Source organism: Galeopterus variegatus, unplaced genomic scaffold (genome assembly GCF_000696425.1).
Source record: "Galeopterus variegatus unplaced genomic scaffold, G_variegatus-3.0.2 Scaffold1230, whole genome shotgun sequence".
Classification (NCBI taxonomy): domain Eukaryota; kingdom Metazoa; phylum Chordata; class Mammalia; order Dermoptera; family Cynocephalidae; genus Galeopterus; species Galeopterus variegatus.
In genome coordinates, this window is record NW_007727341.1 from 387,991 (window position 1) to 409,024 (window position 21,034).

Below are 21,034 nucleotides of genomic sequence, written 5' to 3' on the forward strand. Positions count from 1 at the left end.
TTATAAGCAACAGAAACGGACAAATAACACATGTTGTTGTGTACTCCTGAATAACCTGTTTATAAAAATCAGTAACTATTGCAGCTTCTTGAACTGGTTTAGACTCCAATGGAGCACACCATTTTCTCATGGAACTGAAAATCATGTTGGTCCAGAAAACCTCAAGAGGACACCGAACCAAGATCCAGCAAAGACCATGTTATAAGCATCTTAAAATATCTTTGCTGTTTGAAAAATAAAGCGATTTCCTCCTACCTCATTAATAATAAACATATATGTTCTTAAAAGCAGCTGTGTGTTTTTCAATATGTCAGACCTCCCTTGACACTTTGCAAAGACATTTACATCTGCAATTTTTTTTTTTTATCCTGTAGGAACTGGAACATAGAGAGGTTTATAGTGTGCTTTTATTCTCTTTGTAATAATGGATGGATGGTTAACTCGGTGCAGCTTTGCATAGTAGACAGTTCTGTTTCCAAATAAGCAAAAAAATCAGTTTTATGAACCCTTTCCTCACGTTGCTTCTCTGCCACTTTTCTCTAGGAATGCCCCAGTGGTGTTGTTAATGAAGAAACCTTCAAAGAGATTTACTCGCAGTTCTTTCCACAGGGAGGTAAGTACAAATGTGGACTTGTTAACATACTCACAGAGTTACAATTACGCTTGCAGTCTTCAGTTTGGTTTAATATTTCATGGCACATTTCTACATTTTTAATCTTTATGTAAGAGAATTAACACATAGCATGCAAGTGTGCCTAATTTTTAATGTATCACAAAGGGAGCTGCTTACAAATGATCAAATATCCAGGAGGCTGCTCCTCAATTTAATACAAGCATTACTGTGTGCCTAGTACTAGGGCTTTCTGACTGTTATGGGGCCCTTCAAACTAGCACAAAAGACTTTCACAGGCATTATAGGTCTCATTTGATTCTCCCAACCCTAAAAATTAGGACAAATGGAATTCTCAATTTCCAGATGTGAAATCTGGGGCTTAGAGAAGCAAGCTGGTTTGCTCAGGGCCACACATCTAAGTGACAGATCTGGGTGATAACCTAGATTTTTCTGTAGCTTCACCTAGTGCACTTACTGCTGTCTCTCTTCCTTTCAGTAACTCTTTAATATGATCCCCTCATCTGGGAAAATTAAAACCACTCTAGATAGTATTTTAATTGGAAAAAAACACACACACAAAGATAGCATAAAGAAGAGATATATTTGTCCCCGGACTTTATAGTTTTTCTTTCAATCAACCAACAGAAGCTCAGCTCAAATGTGTCACACAGCCTACTGTGTGCCCAGCTATGTGTGAGGTGCTGATCAGGCAGGAGGAATAGGATATGATTCCTGCCCAAAAGAATGTTATAGTCTAGAGTAGCAAGTGGGTAGTGTGAACATCAAATATAAGTGTGAAGAAGGGGGTTAGAAATAGTATATAACGCAGGCAGAATTAGACCAGCTGAAGGACAGGGAAGAAATTAAAAAGCAGTTTTCTAGATCAATTGAATCTGAGTCTGAGCTGAAGATGACAGCATTCAGGAGACATCTAATATGTGCCTGGCCCCGGCATGCCTTACCCCTTACCATCCGATAACCCTAGTTATGACCCTCCCATTTTATAAATGTGGGAACTAAGATGCTGAGAGATTGATTCATTTCCTAAGGTTTTCTCTCTCTCAGTATACCTCTCAGGGGAAGTTTCTCCTCTAAGGATGATGTTTTCCAGCTTTCAAAGGCAGTGGGGCCATTCTAGGCAAATGGGGTCTAGGCAAAGCATCAGAGTATAAAATAGAAGGTGAGCATTTACAAGAAACTGCCGGGATTTGGGTGTGGCTGGTCTAGGGAGTGAATGACAGGGGGTGAGATGTCTTAGGTGGTCATGGATGCCATGGTGAGAAATGGAGACTTTATCCTTGAAGTGATGCATAGCCACTGATGGGGTTAAGCAGGAGCTGTTATGATCAGATTCATGTTTGGGATGTATTCCANAGCCACTGATGGGGTTAAGCAGGAGCTGTTATGATCAGATTCATGTTTGGGATGTATTCCACGGATCGCTCTGTGGAAGGTCAACTTGAGGCAGGCAATACTACAGGCAAGGAGGCTAATTAGAAGGTTATTGCAGGAGGCAGAACAGTAAGGTCTTCAACCAGGACACACATTGTAGGAATGAAGAAGCAGGGACAGATTACAGACATATTTAGATGATAAAAATGACAGAATTTAGTGATTGATCGACTTTTATGAAGAAAACAGATGGAGAAAGGCATTTGTGACCACTTCCAGGACTCTGTCAGGGGCACCAGGTGATCCGTCACAGGAAGAACGGACGGATGATGATCTCAGTTTTGGAAAAATTACATTTGAGCTGCCTGTGGGGATTTAGGCTCAACAAGAAGTTTGTACGAATCTGAGGCTCAGAGGAAAAGTGAGAGAAAGTGACAAAGACTTGGGAGTTATTAACCATGACGTGGTTAAATCCATGATGTGGATCGGTCACTGGGTGGAGTATAAAAAGCTATGAGCACCATGGGTCACACATGAAATTCCAGAACACACGTTCAGAACCATGAGAAGGAAAGTGATCCTCGAAAGAGATGGAGAATGAACAGCCAGGGATATGGGAATAGGCCCAAGAGAGATTGAGAGTTCAGAAAGAAAGAGAATGAAGACCCTAAACTCTACAGTCAAGAGGACCACAAGGTGTCCCCAGGTCATGGAAACATGGAGGTTGATGTTGAGTGTGATCAGAGCAGCTTTCAAAAAGCACTGGGGAGGAGAGGGAACAGGCAGAAGCCAAGTTGCAGAGGACTGAAGGGTAAATGGAAGTAAGAAAACAGGGACGACCAGTGGAGACAGCAGTTACAGGAAACTTGGCTGGGAGCGTGAAGAGATGAGCAGGAAGCAGATGATAGCTCCAAGCAGATACAGGTGCAAGAGTTTGTTTTTTAATATAGAAGAGGCTGGAACTTGCATCTACACAGAGAAGGAGCTGCTAAGGGAGGAGATGTTAGTGCTTAAGAAAGGGAGGAGATAATAAGTAGAATCCAGAACTGGAGGAGAGAGTGACGGGATGGGGTCGAGCGAGGATGTGCATCAGGAGTTTAGAAGAAGCCTTTACCTCGAATAGGAAGGGGGCCATCCAGTCCTTCATGGGCACTGTGACCTCTTCTCAACACAAGAGGTGATCATTGCTTCTTTCTGTGGTTGTGGCTAGAGCTGATGCTGCCACTGACCTTGCTATCACCTTTTTTTAAAAAAACAAAACAAAACTGCTTTCCACTTCAAGGAGCCAACATCCCCTCCTGGCAAAATAACCACAATAATCTCTGAACTGGTCTTTCTGAATCTGATACCCACTCTTCTGACCATGATCTATTCTCAAAATGAACCAGAGTGATCCTGTTAAACTATTAGCCAGATCGTGTCACTGCTCTGGTCAACACCTCCCCCCTACCAGAGCATAAGCCGCAACCTACACAGTGGCCCTCAATCACGTTGCTGCTTCCGGGCCTTGAGCTTTCTGTTCCGTCTGCCTGGAATTCACGTCTCCCAAATACCCATCTCCATATCTCACCACCTTGGCTTTTCCTCAAATGCCACCTCCTCAGTGAGGCCACCCTGTCTTTAGCTGCAACCCCTTAAGCACTCCCCAGCCCCTTCCCCTGCTGTGTTTCTCTTCAGCACTCAAGACCACCTAATTATATATATATTTTACTTATATTGTTGTTATTTATCATCTCTGTCCCCACTAGAATGTCAGCTTCAAGGGAAAGAGGTTTTCTCTACTTTGCTCACTGTTGTAACCACAGGATATGGAACAGTGACTGACCAGTAATAGCAATTGATAAATACTTACAACATTAATGAATGAATGAATGACACCCAGCTTGCATGATGGTGGTAACTGTACAATGGAATAATATCTGTAAAAGGCATTTTGAAAAGTATATTTTAATATGCATATTGGTTATTTCATACAAAGGCTATATCCTTTTTTGGCTCTCAATTTATTTGGTTTTAGGTATATTGGTGTGTTTAAGACAATTTTGTGCATGGATTATCAAAACATAAATTTTTATTAAAGATAGTCTTTTAAAATAATTTAATTAGAATTCTGAGAAAACACAGTGAGTCCTATCTTTACATGGACTTGGATACACCACCCCACCATTACTACAGTGCACAGGGGAAAATTCTGTTCTGACAAACCACAGACAAATATTGCTTATAGCACCTGATACCAGAATTGCAATGGGGCCATTGTCTGCATTAATGAAAGATTCATTTGGGGTATTACTTAATTACCTCATACATTTCTAAAATATTTAAAACCCATGGAATTTTTTAAGAAAAATCATGTTTATTATCTGTCTGCCAACATATTGGCAGACATTAATATAGAAGTACTAATATAGATGAAAATCTTTATTTTCTCATTATTTCAAACAAAGTTACTACAGGCTACTGGTTGGATGCAGCTCCACATTAAAATTTGATCTCCATTTGAAAAATAACATTTCCGCATTAGAGAACATCTACCTAAGCAGAGAGCATCTACTTTCCAAAAGATTCTTGTTACAAAATCCAAAGGGATTTAAGGAAAAATTACTTTTGCCTCTTAAAAATTCTTTGATTTTTTTTATGTTAATTGAATGCATAAATCTAAAAGCACCAGGCATCACTGAAGGAAATTAAATATTTTAAAGACTGATGACTTGCAATTTTAAAAATTAATATCACTCGTGCAAAACATACTTTACATGATGTTAGAAAAGAAAAGATGGCCTAAGGAAGAATGCAGTCTCTGATGGCAGGTAATTCATGTTATGGCCATCCTTACACTTCCACAGAGTCATCGTTTATTCAGGTTGATGGCCTGAAAGCAACAGGTCTTTCTCATTATGGACAGTAACAATGATGCATCTGTAAATCACAACATCTCACCATTTCCTCCATGAAAATGCTTTGTCTTATCTACAGAACTCTCAGCAATTTGTACTGTCAGGATCTTAGCTTTCTCTATTGCTTAGCGAGACAGTATACCAAGCACAACTTGTTTGGTGTTCTGGAAGTCAGCACAACTGAATTGAACACAAGCCTCTTGTTTGTAGGGGATAAAGTATGCCTACTATAAAGCAAGCAGAGAGGAAACAGCTTGTTGGTGCTGTTGCCTGTATGGTTACAACAGGACTTTTTCACCTCCACGTACAGTAGAAGCTTTAATGTGTAAGCTCTTAGCTCACTAAGCACTTTATAAGCCCATAAATATTGCAGTTTCCTGGGCTATTCCTGCTAGTGTTGTAGGAATTTTGCATTTACTTTGATAATACTAGGCACCGGATAAACAGCTGTTGAAGGAATGAATGAAGGAATAAGCTCAAGTCAGAAGAATCTAAGTCAACAAATGTTTTCTCAGCATCCTCTGTGTGAGAAGCACTTGAGGCACTTAGATGGGTTCTGTGGACAAAAAGATTAAAATAAAATAAAATATAAAACTCCACCCACTGAGTATCCCTCTTGTCCTAGGACAATATTTCTAACAATTTTCAAGGTGATTTATAGAGGATATTGACAGAAACTGCATATAAACCTGCTTCACATTGGTAACCATGAATTGTATATTCAAATATATTAAGCTAAGTACCTTGTGCTTGAATTCAGGTGGGAGTGGGGGGTTGGAGTGGGAAGAAGGAAATCAGTCAGGATGATTTCATTCCACAAACCTGGAACATGATAATCAACTGTATTTGTTCAAATACTCTGAACAACTAACTTGAGGGTTAGTTGGTATCATCATGTGGTTTGGAAATAATTGGGTTAAGAAGAGAGGATGAAATCAGGAGTCCTGAGTTTGTGCACAGACTGCCATCACGGTGCTATGTGACCTCGAGTGGTCTATTTTTCTGGGCCTCAGGTCATTCCTCAGTGAAATGTGGGGGTCAGACCAAGGATATCCTCAGTTTTCTTTCTACTCTAACACTCTTTATTTCTAAGAGTTGGTATTGATTTCATCACTAACTCTACCATTAACTAACTAGGTGACCTTAGTAAGTCACTAATAGTACCTGAACCTCTTTTCCACTTTTGTTAAATGTAGATAAATTGTTAAATGATATCCAAGAACTCTTTCTATCCTACGAATCTATAGATTTTGTTGCCCATCTGTAAAATGTCAACATTTATTTTTCAACTTCACGTGTAAAATTATAAGAAACCAAGAAAACCTCAGCATATCAAACTCAGTAACTATTTTTGTTATATAAGGAAATGTCATCAAAGAAGACCATCAGGTCACACAGGGAGAAGAAATATCATTGTTATAACTTTCAAACCCTGAACTGTACTGAAATCTAGAATTCAGGAAACCAGTTATTCATCCTTTAACAAGCACTTACTGAGTGCCTAAGAAAAACACAGTCGGGTGAAACCTGAACCATAGAAGCTTCTGTGCACAGTTTCTCTTGTCTTCACTTTATTGACCTTTCTGCCTAGCCAGACCTTCCAGTGCCTCAGCTTTTTCCTCTGGCCCAGTCAAAGCTAGTAGCAGCACCTCCTTCTTTAAAAATCTTTACAGGCTTCAAATGCCTGCCAGAAGAAATCCAGACTCCATCAGAAGGTTCATTGCCTTTCATGAAATAATTCTACTGGCCTTTATTGAGCATGAAATTGCATCAAAGTAGAACTCCAGTTTCCTAGACACGCAACAGAGGTTTTATAAAAAAAGGAACTTTTTTAGGTGAAAAGATATTATGTCTGTAAAAGATCTGATCATGTTTTTTTAAGGTACTTGAAGAGAGAGTGTATTGTCTATGAAAGAATAATAATAGCTAATATTTTATTTATTGAACATTTAGTAGATGACTAGGACTACTGTAAACATTTTGCATATAGTATCTCATTTAAACCTCATGACAACTTTATGAAGTACATACTGGTAATGTTGTCATTTTGTAGATGAGCAAATTGAATAAAAGACATATTAAAAAACTTGCTCAAGGTCACACAGTTAATCTTTCATAAAGCTGAGATTCAAAATCAGGCAGTCTGACTCCATTGCACTGTTAGCAAAAGCTTTTGCCCAGTATATCTAGGCTGGAAAACCAGCTTAACTTCTAGGAGAATTGCCAAGGTGCATTTAGAAGAAGAAGACGTCCTCTGTACTGCATTAGTAGAGACCTTGAGAGTATAATTCCCACATGTCAAGCTTTAAAGCTAGAGAAACCCCATTTAAGAGGAATTGTAATTACCATATGCCCAGGTTATCTTGTTTTTTACATTTTTAAAAATTGCAAACATCTTTTATTCTGAGCCATTATTCATGGTGAATTCTGCTTGCTAAGGTAAAGGCATTTAACCTGATTATATAAACAGGGTAACAAGAGACCTGCTTAATGAAGCTCATTATAAAATATGCAAAATCTCTTCTTTTTTTCCTCCCTTGAAAATAAGTTTAACCTACCACCTACCAACTTACATCTCCATAGGGCACTAAATAGTTCAAGAGGTCTTTGAAAAAGTACTGTTGTGAGCAAAGCAACTTTGCAAATAGAAATAGGCTGCCAATTCTTGATAATGCTATAGTGGAACTTCCCAACAATAGCACTAAGTTGATTGTAATTAAACCTCTGGTCCAATATCCAATAGGATTTCTTCCTGTAACCCATCAATACTAGCTGGACATCCACTCTAGATAGAACAGTTTTACTTATTATGTAGACCCAAATTTGGTGCCTGATTAGCTTATTGAAAACAGTGTTTGTAATTCACATGTTTAAAAATAAGTGGCTCTTTATACTATATTTAAAGGTAAGATATTAGAGAAGATGCCACCATCATTTTGAGAAACTGAGTGCACTATCTTGTGAAATATATAAATATTTAATGTGTATAAATATATAAATCCCACCCAGGACCCACTTCCATAGTGCTGACCACTGCTACTGCAGTGACATTCAGGAAGAACCATTCATAAACAGGTCATGGGCCCTATAAGCCAGGAGAAAGGTTTAGATGACCTTGGACCTCTCTTATTTGGGGAGGGAAATTCTCTATTCCCACTACTATGACTTAGCTTCTTGACAGCCTTTAAGAGCAAACCATACAGTAAAAAGTGAATAGAAGGTACGTTAAGTCCCAATAAAAATAAAGGTTAAAAGTTATAAAATAGAAATAGGTGAGATTTTAAACAGAAGATAAAAGGCTAGAGCCAATGAGCTAAAAGGTTACAATTTTTTTTGAGAAGATAAAAAAAGGTTAAGATAAAAGGCTAAAGCCCATGAGATGAAGCATTGAAAATAATCATGTAAATTTGATCAAGGGTCATGCACAGTATTTAAAACTGAAAGCCGGGTACTAAGAAAAGAAAACAATAAGTTTTTACTGTAGACTTTTAAAATGAAAAGGCAGAAAACTCAGAGATTAGGGAGACAAAGGAGAAATAGGAGAAGAGGAAGGAAAGAAAAATGAGAGGGAAAAAAGCTACTAGAATCACTTTAAGAGAAAGTGTTAGATTTCAGAGTACTTTGGTGTCATTAGGCAGTATCAGGAGGTACCAGGGGTAGAGGGCTGTCCATGCCTGTCCACCTATACCCAGACCCTCCAATCCCACCCAAGACCCAGACAGAGGAGGGGCTCCCTACTGCATCCAAGTGGGAACTGTTAGGACCACACAATCCCCTTCCAACACAGCTACAGAGACTTCCCAGGTCAACACTGTTCCCAATCTATTAGCCAACTGAGCTAACCTGGTTCTGAGAGTCAGAAAGACCTCAGCTCATGTCTCCAGTCTACTCCTTATTGACTATGTGACTTTGGGCAAGATTCTCAACTTTTCTGAGTCCTAATATTCTTATCTGAGTTGTAAAAATGATGAAATCACAGTCATGAGTCACTTAACGACAGGAATACTTTCTGAGAAATACATAGGCAGTTTTGTCACTGTGCAAGAGTGCATTGTGAAAGGGGACAGCAATGAATTTTCCTATCATCTGCACTAGTCATTAGTTGCATAACATGGGCCCATTAATTATGTTACTGAGTCTCTCTGTGCCTCACTTTCCTCATCTATTCAATGGGGATTAGAATAATACCACGCCTGCAACTTTATGAAAGATAAATTATAGATAGAAATTGCTCCTGGCACTCAGCAAGCGCTCAGTGAGTGTTAGCTAACTATGGGGAAGAGTGGAAATGATTTTAAAATGTAAGAATTCTAAAATAGACAACAACCCTCTCACTTAGGATCTGACCTGGTGTGTCACTTGCTTGGCTATCTTAAAGGCCTGAACTACCTTTGGGAGGGTCACCCCATGGGTAGGGGAGGCATTCTTCCTCAATATATGCTGTAGTAGGTTTGTGCACACCAACATCACCACAACACGAGTGTTGCATTCGATGTTTTGACAGCTATGACGTCACTAGGCAACAGGAATTTTTCAGCTCCATTATAATCTTAGGGACCATGGCTATATATGTAGTCCGTTCCTGACTGAAACATCATTATGCAGCATATGACTGTACTAATAACAACAAGAACACTAATAACAACTCATCTTCATCTCATTATTAGTATTTTTATTAATTTATTTCTAGAGATAATCTTTGCCAAGTGCTAAACATTTCTAGACATGTCTCATTTAATCCTCACACCCATATATCAGGCCATTACTTGTCCCAGTGTTGGTATCATCACCCAAGACTGTCATGTGCTGAGAGCATCTCCAGCCAGAAACTCATGGAGCAGGTCTGTCACCAGCAGCCTTGGTGCAGGTAGAGATTCATTCCTGTGAATCTCAAATTCCAGTCCTCTCCCAAAAGTGGGTGGGCAGCTGGGAGTAAATCACAAGCTAAAGGAGGGGGGTTAATTTTCCTGAATGAAAGGAGGCTTGGAGCTGCTATCCAGGTCTTATGCCAGATCTGAAAGATTGACTTAATGATAATCCCTTTTGGACATTTCAGACTCTACAACATATGCACACTTCCTGTTCAATGCATTTGATACTGACCACAACGGAGCTGTGAGTTTCGAGGTAAGCCTTAGACTATTTTTATATCATTTGACTTTAAGCACTCTGAAAGTGACTTTAGTCCTTTTTGTGGGAAAATTTGAGTTTGGCGATTTGATCATTTTTGAGCAGGGGGATAAAAAAACCCAACACTTCCTTTCGCTCACTGATTGCCAAGAAGCTGCCCTTATCTCTCAAAAGAAATACAAATTACAACCAACATTTAGTTTGTTTTTTATTACTTTTTATCTGTTCGTTCAGGGAAAGTCCATTTCCTCAACTGTGTGGGAACAATCCCAGAAGGCAAATGATTTAACTAGCATTTACTGGCACCTACTTTGGGCCCATCACTGTGGTAGGAAATACCAAGATGATAATGTCAAAAACCCTGCTGTGGAAGGCCCAGTAAGGTGGGCAATCAGGCAAGAAGTTAAATATAGAAAAATGCTATATTCACCAACCTGACAATTTTACAAGGAAATCTCTTTTTCAACTACTAACTTTAAATGTTGTGTAGAGAAAGCATGCAATTTTGTTCATGAAATACTGTAGGTAAGCATCTAGTAAAAGAAAATGTGTCCTGGATATTCACAATGCTACACACACACACAAACACACACCGCACATGCACACACACCCCTGAGGAGTCTTTAAAAAGTTCATGGAAAGATTTATATTATCTTTTAATTCCATTTGATATGAACTTTTTGAAGTATGCTTGTGTGTGTGTCATAAAATGATGTCATTCAAATGATTCATATGGCACATAGAATTTCACAGATACTGATATACTTAAATCTAAATGTTATATCAGATGTGAAGACTGGTGGTTTTTATTTTTGTCAGGAAACCTGTGGGTGACCATATAACTAATCTATTTGCTTATATTCTGAATGGCTGTGCTTGGTCTCTAGGGAATCAAATTATACATCATTTTACACTGTAATTACAGTTTCTCTCTCTCTCTCACACACACACACAGAGGAGGGTGCTTCAAAAAGTTCAAGGAAAATAGAATTGAAAAAAAATATCAATCTTTCCATGATCTTTTTGAAGACCCCTCGTATATTTGAGTATATATACAAGTCTACATAAAATGGAAATGAGGTAATTTGTGAGACACATTTTGGGGGGAGTGGGGGACAATGTGTCTCACACATGAGCAGAAATTTCAGTGAGGGCCATGTTAAAGGAAAGCAGGGGCTGGGAAGGGTCCCTGGCAGATAGGCTATAGCAGGGCAGCCTGCCCAGTGGAACTGAATTGGTGAACTAAGTCTGAAAGACAAGCAGGAGCTGGTCAAGAGAGTAAAGGCTGGGGATGGGAAGCGGTGGGCAGTGAGGCAGAGACCGCACAGAGTGCATCAGGCTTGGGAACAAAGAGAGAGCATTTCTGCAACATGGGAGAGCCAAGAGCAAAGGTTGGGGAAGGAGGCAGAGGCCAGACCCTGACAAGTCTTGGGCAGGAGGCTGGAGACGTAGGACTGTCTAGTAGGAGATGAGGAGACCCTGAGGCATCTTCAGCAGGAATGTTAATGTATCAGAGAGATGTTTCTGGAAACAGGAGTGCATTTAGCAGCTATTTATTCCAAGAGTCCAGACAGGAGCCAGTGAAAGCCTGAACTTCAGTAAAGGCATTGGAAGTGAAAAAGAAGACAAATTCAAAAGATAATAAAATGAAATTGGTAGAATTATATTCCAACAAAATTGGTCATGTTTCGGCGGGGAAACATTAGTATGGGCAGAGGCGGCTATCTGGGTACAAGGGCTTTGTGGAGTCAGGATGTACAAAGAAAAATGCAGCCTTCTGAGATGTCAGTCAGTGGTCCCAGGGGCATCATTACTGGGTGCAGCAAAGTGCCTCCTCACACCTACTCTGCACTTGCACAAATGGAGTGCCACTAATATGAAGATTCTGGGCCAGGAACCCCAAATGTCATCTCCCATAACTTAACCAAGAAATAACACTGAGAAGAGAAAAATAGAAACTGGCAGTGGGCTGAGAAGACTGTGTGAACTTAGAAGTCAAGACGGGGCGGATGGGTCTATCCCAGATGCAGAAGCAGCAGCTGGTGGGGGAAGAGGTGGTGCGAGGATGTCCTGGGAACCAGTCTCCTGGGACGTTTCTTCCACTGACGGCAGCTTAGCTCACTCCAAGATGATGTCTTTAATCACCCCATGATAATATCGCATTAGTGTTTGCTGCACGTTACCAACAAGATCTATCATTCTAGCTACAATATCAAAGTCAAAGATTCCAGTTTACTTAATAAAAACTTTTATAGCTAGTCTGCAGAGGATAAGGCGAACACTACTAGTGATTTAATTACTTGAAATTACTTAAATATCAGATATTTACCATTAATTTCCTATAGCACGTTATAGACAATTTTATACATAAATTTAGCAAGGTGTTACTGATACAGGACCATGCATAACACTGCTTTTAAAATATTTATGTAAAATGCTGGTAATTGTGATGGACAATTATAATTTGGGAAATTAGTTGTAATGGTTGAATATATGATATGTTTGTTGGTAAAATGTCTTTCCTTTTAAAGCAAACTAATGGCTAAATTAATAAATGCTGAATCAAAACCAAATTAAAACTAGGCATTTGCAGTTATTTTTCTAAGTTGTTTAGCTACCTGGAAAGTCTCTAGAAAACAGAAATGGTTAGGGAATGAATATATTTTGAGTAACATTAGCATACTGGGAGGTACAGCAGAGAGACTATCCTGATTCTATGATAAAGAGAAATGGGAGTTTTTCACTTAACTTGCTTGAATCTGAAAAGCAGAGTAAATAAGGCAGGAGGGGGAGACCTGGATCTAGATATGACTGAGATTAAATCTCCATTTTGCCACCAACTGGCTGTGTGATCATGCCAGAGGAAATAAACAACCTTAATTTTTTTTTTATGAAACTATACAAGCAAGCATAAAATAAGGAATATACTAAACACATGCCTAACTTTCTGTACTGAGTCTGTCACTTCCTCGCTAATTAACCTTTTTAACATTTGGTGAATCACTTAATGATGATTTCCCATCTGTAAACAGGACTTTATTTACAAGACTTTGCAAATACATCATTCTAAGCCATGTGGTTTTTGATTGGCAGGTGGGAAGTCAGGAGGATAATGTCCCTGGCATAGTGACCAGCGCTGAGGCACTCAGGAAAGATTTGGTAGATGAATAAAGCTCACAGCTGAACAAGACAACATTATGAAGTCAAATTTCTTCTTTTGCCTTGATAATAAGAGAACGGAAACCAGAATTCAGAACAGATCCCTCTCCCCTTATCTTATTGTGCATTAGGGAACAGACATAACCTCATCCCACAGGCAAAAGTTAGGTAGTTGTGCAAAGGATTCTTCGACAGTCTTTGTTGTTGCTGCTGTTGTTTTAAGCCTTGACACTCCCTGCTTGAGAGGTTTCAGTTACCACCCAGAAAAGCATGGAGCAAAAATCTTATAAGCCACATTGAGTTTCCCATTTTCCTTTTGCACAAAATAAGGTAGTCATTCCTATTTTGAAATAACTGTTTACTAATATCCTGCAAGATAAAGCAAGAGGGATGCTCAAAGTCCCTAGCTATCTTTGAATGTAGGTAGTTTTGATGTTGGAGGTAGGGTCCAGGGGGGCCCTATACTCGGCCTCAATCTACCCAGTCCTCTTACCAGGTTCTTGACTCCACCAGAGGACAGAGGTTGAAGGCAGAGTCACAGTAGAAAATGAGAACAAGTTTAATAAAACAGGTAAGAAATACACTTCCACGAAGAGAGTGTGGCATGCTCCAGAGACTGAGCAGGGCCCACACCAAGTTTAACACAAAAGTAAGTTCAGTACAGGCATCAAGTCTAACGCAAAAGCCAGAAAAACATACATACAAAGCTATCTGGTGACATAGCTGGAATTTGAATTCAGGCTTTCTGGCTTCTAGCTCCTGGCTCTTAACCATTGGCCACATGTAAATTACAACTTGATTTCTAAGGAAAGACTATAATTGGTCCCTCTCTTATATACAGCCTGCATCTGTTGTTAGCAGATCTTTTTCATGGGAAGTGTGTTATGTGTGTGCTATATTTTTAAAAATACAGTGTTATTAGATTCTTTTCTGTAAATTGTGTGCACTTGTAGTAAAAAGCCAATACCACTTATACTCAAGCATCTTGCTGTTTGGGTACCTATTCTGATACGAGGTCCAGTACAACACTCACAGTTCCTAATAGGCTATGGAGTGGTTTGTGCCCACAAAGAACTTAGAAACCGACGACCAAGAACACCTTATTCATTTTGCAAGATAAATGGTTCAAAATCCTGAGGGCTGTAGCCCTTGCTTCCATCACTTAGGAGGCAATTTTATCAGAGTTTTTGTCGTACTCTTTTAGAAATGTCTTATCAAGCTGTATTTTTATTTCTATTTCTTTTCAGGATTTTATCAATGGTCTTTCCATTTTGCTCCGAGGGACAGTTCAAGAAAAACTCAACTGGGCATTTAATTTGTATGATATAAATAAAGATGGCTACATCACTAAAGAAGTAAGAAATGCCTCACCAACACAGCTATCCTTTGGGCTGTTTTCATTTCTTAACTTTAAAATATTAAACAATTGCAATTATTAATTGAAAATCTTTTTTTTTTTCAGGAATTCCAAAATAGTTTATGTGGTAGTGGTGAAGAGATGTATTCTAATAAAAAATTTAGAATGGGTTGGAATAGTTTATGTTGTACCTTCCAAGTAAATATATAACACATAAGGTTTACACCCTTGTTTCCTACTGGCTTCTTAATAAATACTTGAATGAAATAAAGACTGTGGTTGAAACAGATGAGAAGAAAGTGCCTCCAAACCAGAATAGAATATTTGGCCTGAAATCTTCTCCTACCCTGCATCCCATATAATGTTATCCATATGGAAACAGGCAGTTTTATAATCATATGGATCACACTATGACCTGTTTTTGTGGGAATGACCTGATGCAATGGCAGGGCCTCCAAATACACTTTCAGTCAGGCTATCCAAGAAAGAAAGCTCATGGACCAAATCGAGATGCTCATATCATATGGTTTATTAAACCAATTCAAACACAGCAAGAAACAAAGGGATAGGGATAGGGTAAGTTAACCACGTTGAAGAAAGGGTGTAAGTGGGGTTGAAGGACCACGCTCCCAGAGTTCTGGGCCTGGTCAATGTTCATATGCCCTGTCACCCTCTCTGCCTCACTAGCCTTCCCCAGAGTTTCCAGCAAGGGGCCCACAGGCAAAAGGTGCCTCGGTCTAAAGGCCAATGCCAGTGGCCAATGACATGAACCTGCTGTATGCTCTATGGAAGAGACAGATGACAAATGTATCTGGCCACAGCTATAGCTTGATAAGTAGTCATGAATTTTGTGTTTCTTGGGGCCAGAATGAGTGTCAGCACTGGGTGCTGAGTTAAGACTTCATGAATGTTAAGTGTTCATATATAATGGAGCATATCTTGAATAGTTAGTGCTTCTTCTATATTTGGTATACCGTGAATATATACCTCCAAGTGCCTCAGGAATATTAAGTATGTATTGGTCCTTCAATTCTGTTCTTTCTAAGTTTAATACATCCCATGAATTCTGCCTATTTCTAACAAACTCCTGCTACTTATCTATTCTCAAAACATCTTAAAAGGTTTTGCTTGTTTTACAAGCTACAAATTACTTTATCATTTATATAGAATTGAATATTCTCAAAAGTAAATATTAAGGTACTTCAAAAAGTTCATAATAAATAGAATTGAAAGGTACCAATAATTTCATGAACTTTTTTGAAGTACCCTCATGTATATTACATCTGTGTTATCAACCTAATCCAGAGACTTTTTATGTGAAACAAACATGAAACAATAAATCTGGATGTCTAAGTAATTAGATATTATTCTTACTCTCCTCAGGTTGAAAATGACAGGGCAAACACTAGGTTTTGTTTTATTAAAAAAAAAAAAAATTAATAAAATGTCCAGGTGTTTCCTAGGCTCAAAATATTTTGGCTCATCTCCATGTGTGACTTCTTCAGTTTAAAGCCATAGTAGGAAAAAATAAATGAAAATCCTAATGAGCTTTGAGACTTATCAGTTTTAGTAATTCTGAATGGAGTTTATTTTATTCTCAGTATATGGTGTGCAGTATATCTTACTCTCAATAAATGGAAATTGATAAGCAACATATAAGATATATAATAATTCAATAAAACAAAGATAGTCTATGTAAAATCTATGGAAATACAAACATTAAAACAGAATATTCATTTTATTACCATATTAGCCATATGGGAATTTGCTTCATCTTGAAACTAAGATCAGAATTGACTCCTACGTTTTGATTCTGCTACTTTTAAGGCAGGAAGCTGTTTGTTGGCTTTTCCTTTGGGACAACCAAAAGTCACCTAATTAAAAGTCAAAGAAAGATAAAAAATTTGCAGTTGAGTAGGAAAAATCTGTCCAAGCTTCTTAGATTGTTTTCTTCATATACTGTATGCAGCCTCACTTGAATGCTTTTTTACTTTTCAGGAAATGCTTGATATAATGAAAGCAATATACGATATGATGGGTAAATGCACATATCCTGTCCTCAAAGAAGATGCTCCCAGACAACACGTCGAAACATTTTTCCAGGTGGGAATCAAAATAGAAGCCAGGGAGGGAGTGAACTTAAGAGCAAATTTCCTGATGTTTGAGAAGAGCCATGATGATTTATTTAAAAGAATGCAAAGGAAAATATTTACCAAAAGTGAAAAAACAATAGAATGCTTACTATTCTACTAATTTAATAATTTTGTTTTTGAATTTATTATAACACTGATAACTACACTTTTAAATATTCACTATATCCAAGATTGAACACGAAGCAATTTACATGTTTCACAAGTTTTTTGTGTTTTGTTTTCATTCAATTCTCACAAGAACCCTATGAGGTTATAAATCCTCATTAGCCCCATTTTACAGATGATAAAACCAAGGCTCTAAAAGTTTCAGCAAATTGCCTGAGCTCTGTCATATCTGGAAGGCAGGATTTTACCTAGGGCAGAGTGACTCTAGATCTTCACCACATTATACTGAAAAGGGAACAGCCTGAAAGGATTTGGCCATATGACTCTTATCTCTGAGAAACTACTAGTTCCTGCTGTGAAGCAGTTCCTCCACATAAAACAAGCAACTGGGCTTTCTTTCATCAGCATCAGCTCATTCAGTTCAAGTGTGAGAATGTCAAGGGAAGTATGAATAATATTTTTTGGTTTTTTCTTCCTGAACAGAAAATGGACAAAAATAAAGATGGAGTTGTTACCATAGATGAGTTCATTGAAAGTTGCCAAAAAGTAAGTAAAGAGAGTAAAAAACAAAAAAAACTATCACTTTCATAATAGCTGGACTGAGAATTGCCAGCGAGCCACCATGAACTGAGCAAAATATAAAGATCTTACACGTATGATTTTATACATTCAGTCAACAAGTCAACATTATGTAGTGCCTAGTCTGAGGCAGGCAGGTTATGTCGGAAGCCCTAGAGATGGAAAAGTTGCACGTATACTGTGCTTTTGTTCTCCAAATTTTTTAGAGTATTCATTGAGGATAAAACATATATGGGAAATTTGAATTACTGTTCTCCTAGACTTAGCATTATAACATGTATATTATCTACTGTATCTCTATAAAATTAGAATTCCAGTACAGCCAAGTATGCATTACAGGCCAAGCTTACAACTGATTTCTAAAGGAAATATCATTGCTTTAGTGTCTGTGGACAAGAAATGGCTTTTTGGCTGAACCCAGTAATGGGCTTCAGTCACAAAAAATAAAGAACAGATTCTCGCAGAGGAGAAATCCAGGTAATTACCTATCATCTAGGAAACCAGTACTAGTTTACCTAGAATTATCTGACTTGATGTGTGGGTAGAACTACAATTAAGATTTCTTAAAATAGTCACTGAGAGTCTATTGATGCTTTAGCTTTTCTTTTTATTTTTAAATTGTTCTTCACCCTTCCTGATGCCTGCTTATTTCTGAACTCGGATTTTGGTGTGGTGGTCTTTGAGAGCATTGACGTGGTGACATTAACCTGCTTTGGTAATGCTACATAGTTTCTAGCTGCGGAAGCCATTATTAGTTCAGCCACCATTTACCACTACTGTAAACAGCTAAGTGCCATTCATGTACAGTTGACAAGTGCTCCTATATTGCTCAAAGGCCGTCCCCTTATCCTCAGTATTATGAGCACCCTGCTCTATCCAAGTGAGCTAACAGGCCGGCCCTACCTCTTGTTCATTTCTCAGGAATAGGTTAAACTGAGCAAGCCACTGGTCAATGGTCTTTCCCAACCCATCTTTTCTCTGTCATTGAGAGACTATTCATTTGTAAAGGCTTCTACAGTCCACATACATTTAGCCATTAACTAGCAGACAAACAGGTACGATTACGGCAAACATGTTCCCTCTTAATCTACCACCCTGCCTCCCAAGCCACAACTGAAAGCTCACACATAAATTTTCTTTGCACCTGTATAAAAGTCTCTCTGATTTGGCCTGTCATCTACCTGGAATGTCGAAATTCTCATTGGCTTACTTTGACTTTACCCCCTGTGCCTCTCTAATTTCTCCTCTGGCATTATGATTTGAGAAATAGCCCCTATTAACACCAAATAAGATTTAAATAAAACAGTTAAAGCATGATAGACTCAACAAAATATAAAATGAACCCTCCATAGTAATCTAGGTGCAAAATGGCTGGAATGACATTTACATTCACACACTTCTTATTTGAGCTTTTGGCACAGGCAGCTGGTGTGAGGAGGCAATACTTAAGGGCAAAACAGTGTACTTTCTGTTGCAAATATGCTGAATTTAATCTTTCTGTGTTTCTCTCTTACAGGATGAAAACATAATGCGCTCGATGCAGCTCTTTGAAAATGTGATTTAACTTGTCAAATAGATTCTCAGTCGAACAGACAAATGTGAACTATTCTACCACACTTAAAGTTGGAGCTACCACTTTTAGCATAGATTGCTCAGCTTTACACTGAGGCATATTATGCAAACAAGCTTTGTTTTAATATAAAGCAATCCCCAAAAGATCTGAGTTTTCCAATTACAAATTTGCATCTTTTTCATAATGCCACTGAGTTCATGAGATGTTTTAACTCATTTCATACTCTGTGAATATCAAAAGTAATAGAATCTGACATATAGTTTTATTGATTCCTTAGCCATGGGATTACTGAGGCTTTCACATATCAGTGATTTTAAAATATCAGTGTTTTTTGCTACTCATTTCTGTGTATTCAGTCCTAGAATTTTAAATGGTTTTCTAAAATATTGACATCTGCATTTAATTTCCAGAAATTGAATTAATTTTCATGTTTGTATGATGTAATTCCATTTATATACTTTAAGTAAACAAGATTACTACAATCCAAAAAACAAACACATTATCCCAGTTTCCATGGATTTGCCACCTTCTGTTAAAGACATTAATTTATCTGGCATTTTAAGGAAACATTTCACAAATTAGTATATTACCAGATGTCAGTATATGCCTAATAAAACTTATTTTAATAAGCATTTAATTTTCCATAATACCTATTACAGCCAAGGCCTACATAATATATATAATTTTGGATTTGTTCAGTCTTACAAGCTGTTTCCTTGTGTCGTTAAGGGAGGTGAAGGAGGCATGAAATATCCTTTGGCAAGGATGTTTACGGACATATGCAAAGGGTCAGGACATCCATCCTGTAGTACATAGTAATGTTTAATAACAAGTAATCCCTCACAGCATTAAAGGCCAATTCCATCTCCTTTACCCTGACTTCCTCACAGCATGTTTATATTACAAGCCATTCAGGGACAAAGAAACCTTACTACCCCAACGCCTACTAGGAACAGAACAGCAAGCAGAATTCACTTTGAAAGCAGCAGTGATTCCATTATATCGAGAACTACTACTAAGGTTTAGTGGAAAATGAACGTAAGTGCTGAATAACTCATCTGAATTGCATTATGATTTAGCTCATCACAAAACTCCAATAATCCAGATTCTTAATGAACTTACGCCAAAACTGTAAAGTTGCCACATTACTAAAGATACACACACCTTCCTTGTTTTGTAGAAATATTACAAAGATCAGGAGGCTATCGTAGGAGGAAATTTGCAACTGTCTTTGCAACAATAAATCAGGTATCTATTCTGGTGTAGAGATAGGATGTTGAAAGCTGCCCTGCTATCACCAGTGTAGAAATTAAGAGTAGTACAATACATGTACACTGAAATTTGCCATCGCGTGTTTGTGTAAACTCAATGTGCACATTTTGTATTTCAAAAAAGGAAAAAATAAAAGCGAAATAAAATGTTTATTACTCTACTGTCTACATTATAGGTTTTTATTCTAAGAAATTCTGTAATTACTAGATTAAAAACATTATTACTTTTTTCTTACAGCATTTTCTAGATTGCAGCTATCTCTGGGTGGTGCTAAATGCAATGAGAAGGTAAAAGCAAGGCCCATGGGCAGGTAGCAGTTGCAGCCAGTATGTTCTGAGGATGTGACAAGGGAGTAGAGACCTGAGTAAAAAGTGTGACAGACAGAGGGACTAGGAAGGCCAAAAACTCTAAGATGAGCATTTCTGTGATATGACTCCTCAGAAATCACTTGTATTCTTTCAAGTGAGACTGTATCTGAAATGAGAACTGCTAAGAGGTGTTTGAGGGGTAGAGCAAGGGAGGCCACTCTCTGATGCTTCTGGGACATAACACTGCCGCTCCCATACACAAGACTGATCTCTCATCTCCATCCCTTCCAACATACAGGTCCACTCTGGATTTAGTGTGGCTACTCAAGTCCCTCTGGCCTCTCTTCTTGCTCATAAGATAGAAGGTTTTATTCTTGTTTTGTTTCTTTTCTTACACTCCTTACTCTTTCAAAATGATCTACGATCAGCTTCTTACTACATCAAAATGCTGAACTATGTCTGGAAATTATGTTTTGAAAGCTTTTTTTTTTTTTTT

At 38.1% G+C, this 21,034-nt stretch overlaps 1 protein-coding gene across 2 annotated transcripts in view; it reads left to right on the plus strand.

Annotated features, from left to right (window-relative positions):
• KCNIP4 (Kv channel interacting protein 4) overlaps positions 1–20,391 on the plus strand; it is a 220,934-nt gene extending 200,543 nt beyond the window's left edge. For both annotated transcript variants that reach the window (XM_008575744.1, XM_008575746.1), the window contains exons 3-8: positions 544–613; positions 9,959–10,029; positions 14,439–14,546; positions 16,547–16,651; positions 17,290–17,352; positions 18,902–20,391. In XM_008575744.1, coding sequence (XP_008573966.1) covers positions 544–613; positions 9,959–10,029; positions 14,439–14,546; positions 16,547–16,651; positions 17,290–17,352; positions 18,902–18,949 — 465 coding nt within the window. In that variant the 3' untranslated portion in view covers positions 18,950–20,391. The remainder of the gene's footprint in view (positions 1–543; positions 614–9,958; positions 10,030–14,438; positions 14,547–16,546; positions 16,652–17,289; positions 17,353–18,901) is intronic.
• The last annotated feature ends 643 nt before the right edge of the window (positions 20,392–21,034 follow it).